This window comes from Cebidichthys violaceus, unplaced genomic scaffold (assembly GCF_023349555.1).
Source record: "Cebidichthys violaceus isolate CVI_PGR_0920_01 unplaced genomic scaffold, fCebVio1.0.p SCAF_5, whole genome shotgun sequence".
In the NCBI taxonomy this organism is placed as follows: Eukaryota; Metazoa; Chordata; class Actinopteri; order Perciformes; family Stichaeidae; genus Cebidichthys; species Cebidichthys violaceus.
Window position 1 is genome coordinate 9,581,866 of NW_027176705.1, and position 4,445 is coordinate 9,586,310.

The following is a 4,445-nucleotide window of genomic DNA, read 5'->3' on the forward strand; positions in this document are numbered from 1 at the left end:
CACAATCCTCTGCCCAGCAAATATTTGAACAAGAGGGTCAAAGTTCAGGATGCAACATTATGAGGAAGTAGTATGTCCCAATTGAATGCAACAGTGTGTATTTTTTAAGGCCAGCTGCAGTATGGAAAAGTATGGAAGTAAAAGTATGTGATTTGCAGCTCATATGTTGAAGTCATGGGTAAATTCCTGGTCACAGTAGTTCTGCCATCTATTGGTGAAGCTCAGAATGACAACCGTAACTGTTGTCAAAGACAACATAAAATCTTCCAAGTCAGCAGAGAAAGCTTTGCTGCACTCTTCTCCTTTGATGCAGAAAAGACATTTGAAACTGTTATCTGGAGTTTCTCCTTTCAAGAGCTTGAGACATTTGGTTCTGAGAAATAGTTGATTCAGTCTATAACAACAACCTTCTGTATCAAGATCCAACTGCCAGGATTAATTATCAACAGACTAAGTTTCACTCTGACCACGATGAGATCTAAGGAATGCGCAGTGATTTAAATGTGGAACACAAATGATTTTTACCTAAAAAGAGATCTAGGTATCAGACAACCTTATTCTTAAACTAACCGGCAACTGTTGCAAGTTCTGTTTGTCTGAGCTACCCAACTGAGTCCTCTAGAAAACATGAATAAATATTATCTGGTAGTATTTCTGGCAATCAAACTGCTTTTCTATCTGCCTTTTAATTTGAAGTTATCTTATTATTTATTAATGAACAATTAGTAATAAAAAATACTCGATATAATTGGAGTGGTTTATTATAGCTACACATTTATAGAAGATGTAACAGACACAGTACACAGGTATGTAAACTGAAATAAAAAGTAAAAGTAGAAATAACAAATATTCTACAAAATCAAGTCCTGAAAAGTCTTCAAAGTATAAAAAGTGTAATTAAAAAAAATCACATTCAACCAGAGTGAATACATAATAACACCTTATAGGATTAAAAAAAACTCCCATGTTGTCTTGCCACAGGGATTTCTTATCAATCTCACTTTTGTTCAAATGTGCCAAAGAAAAAAGTCTTATAAGTTGTTGTCCTCATTTGTCCTTTGCTTCTTTAGCTCCCGCACTGACCTGAAAGCTTTGACAGCCAACACTGCACCAAAGATGAAAACAAACACCCCCAGCACCCCAAAGAGACCTCCTGCGATATCTGCACCGTGAAACTGGCAACCAAAGCCCTTGTGGCCTTTGCTTTTGTACATCTGCTCTCTCTCCGTACAGATAGGATCATTGTAGGTCTCCTGCAGCTTGATAAAGTAGAAGGCCAGTGCAGGGATGTAGCCCAGGCCGATCAGCAGGTTTAGCAGGGCCTCCCCGAGCAGCACAGGGGGCCAGCGGTAAGGGACCCTGAAAATCCCCAGGGCAAGCATGGCACATGCGTAGATCATTAAAACCCCACCGCAGGCCATGGTGAAGGCGTACGGAGGCCGCTTGAGCTGATGGTACAGTTGGTCCAGCTCCTTCACCCTGTCTGCGTCGGCTCCAGTGAAGGCATTGGCTCCACCGAAGTGATAAGCGTAGATTCCACCGAGGCTGGCCAGGTCACGGTAGCCCCCGTTGTTGCTGTATGGCACTCCGGCACAGATGACCAAAAGCAGATTCACAAACAGCTCCATGAGCTGGCACAGACCTAAGAGACACAGGAGAAACACAATACTGACATTAATGGGTAGCAACACGGTGAGATAGAGCTGAAATGATGAGTCAATTTTAATTTATTTTTTTAAAGCAAAAATGACAAAAAAGTTGCTGGTCTCAATCAATGTCCACTTTTTTATGAGTGATCAAAAAGAGAATGTAATAAATACCCCCCCCCAACATATTGCTTTTTATATTCTCAAACAAATTTTGGGGGCCATACTAACAAATTCAAGAAATTGCTGCTGAGCATGCACATTGATTGTAACCAACATCCCACAGAAGAACAAAAATGTACTTGCCTCTGCTGGTTAAGACGTATTTGAGATTGTAAAGAGTTTGTCTGTGTTGTCGCTCATAATACTCCCCTTCAGAGTGATACACCGGAGTCTCTCTGGACCTACAAGGACAATACCGCAGAATTCATTCTATCACTAAAAAACATGTCATTTTACATATAAATGCAAATAAATAACTCTGCAACAGATGGTGAAAGTGTGCGTAGAGGACATGGCAGTGAGTGTGAATATAAAGTATGCGGTCCCTTACAGGTTTGAGGGTCCTTCATGGTCCTGGTGAGAGGCAGTTGTCATGTCCCTCTGTCTGTTTTGTTTGGCCCTCCTGTCACCAGCAGAGCCTGTGGCCTCCATGTCTCTTGGCCTTTGGTTGCGATCTCTGCCATCATACAATTGGCGGTCTCTATTGTGTGAGTAGTCTCTGTCCCTGCTCCTGTACTCATCATACACATCGCTCCTCTGGTGGTCTCTTCCCCTCTCTGGCATTTTCCTCTGCCTTCAAAAGAAGATTGTGGACATGAATCCTGTTACAGACCCTCATAAACAAAAGTGAATAGTTGGCTTGTATGTCTGTAACTGCCACTGTGGACAGTTTAGCAGCATGACTGAGTATTTAAGGGAGATTGACTGCTGAGCGAGGTGTAGGGCCGAAGACAGAGAGGTTTCTTCATTCGTAGAAAAGGTGGTGATGATTTTGGGGATCTCAGAAATTCAAGTAGGTGGTATGAATTCAATCATATCTATGAGGTGCAGTATGTCAGCAACGTAAATCAGACTTTCACATGATTACATTGGCATATGTCTGTGTTTTAACACGGGAGCCCAAAGCACATTCTTGTGACAGGCCTGCAAATTATAGCAGCGCTCAGGATTTATCTCCTGTTGCGAAATTCAACCGTGTTTTTAAGTAAAGTAATTGGTTCTAGGCCCATGAATAAAACAAAGACAAAACATTATTGTTTCCTACCTTTTGGACTCCGTACACAATGTGGTCGTATTTATGCCGAGAAAAAAAAAAAACAGCCCACCTTTCTCAGCTTCCTGTGTTTGAGGTTTCCTCCTCCTGCCACTCACCTGTGCTGTGCCACGCCCACTACTTCAGGGCTGATTTGTGGTAAAAAAAATAGTGAATTTTCTGCTGCTTATCTAACATTTTTAGGCTTCTTTCCACAGGTTATAGAAGTTTATAGTGTGTTGGATGTATACATTATCTATGTACTATTGTACTATATTGTTATACAAGTACTTCATTATATTGTTTATGACTAAAACAGACAACTACATTTAATTTCCTTGTCAGTTTGACCCTATAATTACAGGACACAGGCAGCTTCACTAGTGCTTAGTTAAAACTGGAAAGTGGATATAAATACTTGGGTTTCAAGTCGCTCAACTCACAAAAACTAAAATTTTGCGATTCATGCCCCAACCCGGACGTAAATGCTCACAGCGCATGAGGGTCACGCGTCAATCGTGAAGCTCGTGGCAATATCCCACGACTTTACGTTCAGCATTTCCGCCAAAGCACAGACACATTTCAAAATAAATTTCAATTAAACGTGTGACATGTTCGTGTATATTCATGCAGTTCTCTGATAATGACCATAAGAAGATTATGGATTTTCTATTTCAAGCAAAGAGGTCAATCATTATACTAGTTGTGATGAGCTCAAACTGCAAGAGAAAGAAGGTCTCTCCACTTCCTCTAAAGTTAGCCGCACATTAGGAGCTCAACAATAAATGTTACCAGAGGTCACAATGAACCCTCACTGACTGGACCCACACTGGATATGATAGCTGTTGTTGTTTTAGGCTGGATTTCAGCTAATACAGGCAACTGACCTAGAGTCTAAGGACTTCAGGGGCTCAAAAATCTCTAGGACAACTATCAAATTCAGAATATGAACAATTAAGAACAACATGGTAGATCACGTGATAGAGTCAGGTGCTGAAGATGTTACATATGCTTCTTCACATCTGTCTGCATGCAAAACATTAACACACATCTTTGGGACTACATCTCTGTATATTTCATATTCTTTTTATACAAAGTATTGTGAACCTTTACACATTCCTTGGACAACCATACACATTTCTGTTCAATATTATCACTTCTGAAAACCGCACAGCTCTTTTATTTCAATTCAGATATATTGTAAAAAATTGTCTTCATATTTTCATTGTTATTTTCTTGTATTCTATATTTGTGTTTCTTGATTTTTGCAACACTTGCTTTGATTTTTAATTAAATGTTCTCGTATGTTTATGTTATACTCCAATAGGCCAAAGCAAATTCCTTCATTGATTATTAAAACATATGTTGTTCCACATGCACCATAGAGGTCACAGGCTCACGGTATATACCACTGAAGGGGATTATCTATCGTTTAAGATGATGACCTTTTATTGTGAAGTCCGGGAAGCAAGCCACCACCGGAAGTGTTTGTTGCTTCTCCTTGCGCTCACGCTGCTCACTACAACCGACCGCGCTGGGTTGGC

The 4,445-nt window shown here is 40.4% G+C and overlaps 1 protein-coding gene across 2 annotated transcripts; it reads right to left on the reverse strand.

The window, feature by feature from the left end:
- Window positions 1-785: 785 nt before the first annotated feature.
- marveld3 (MARVEL domain containing 3) lies at window positions 786-3,044 on the reverse strand. Of its 2 annotated transcripts, none has more exons than XM_068730247.1 (4): window positions 2,975-3,044; window positions 2,200-2,442; window positions 1,953-2,050; window positions 786-1,642 (listed from the first exon to the last, which is right to left on the reverse strand). In XM_068730247.1, exons 2-4 carry the CDS (start codon window positions 2,430-2,432, stop codon window positions 1,032-1,034), a joined length of 942 nt encoding a protein of 313 aa, XP_068586348.1. In that variant the 5' UTR covers window positions 2,433-2,442; window positions 2,975-3,044; the 3' UTR covers window positions 786-1,031. The 2 variants fall into 2 exon arrangements, with proteins under 2 accessions (XP_068586348.1, XP_068586347.1); XM_068730246.1 differs by having other exon boundaries at window positions 2,914-2,992.
- Between the last annotated feature and the right edge of the window lie 1,401 nt (window positions 3,045-4,445).

Excerpts from the sequence above, each read along its gene's own strand:
- marveld3 (XM_068730247.1), bottom strand. The coding sequence starts at position 2,432 with ATGCCAGAGAGGGGAAGAGACCACCAGAGGAGCGATGTGTATGATGAG. Across the intron at positions 2,051-2,199 it reads CATGAAGGACCCTCAAACCT|GTCCAGAGAGACTCCGGTGT; the intron begins GTAAGGGACCGC and ends TTGTCCTTGTAG. Across the intron at positions 1,643-1,952 it reads ATACGTCTTAACCAGCAGAG|GTCTGTGCCAGCTCATGGAG; the intron begins GCAAGTACATTT and ends TGTGTCTCTTAG.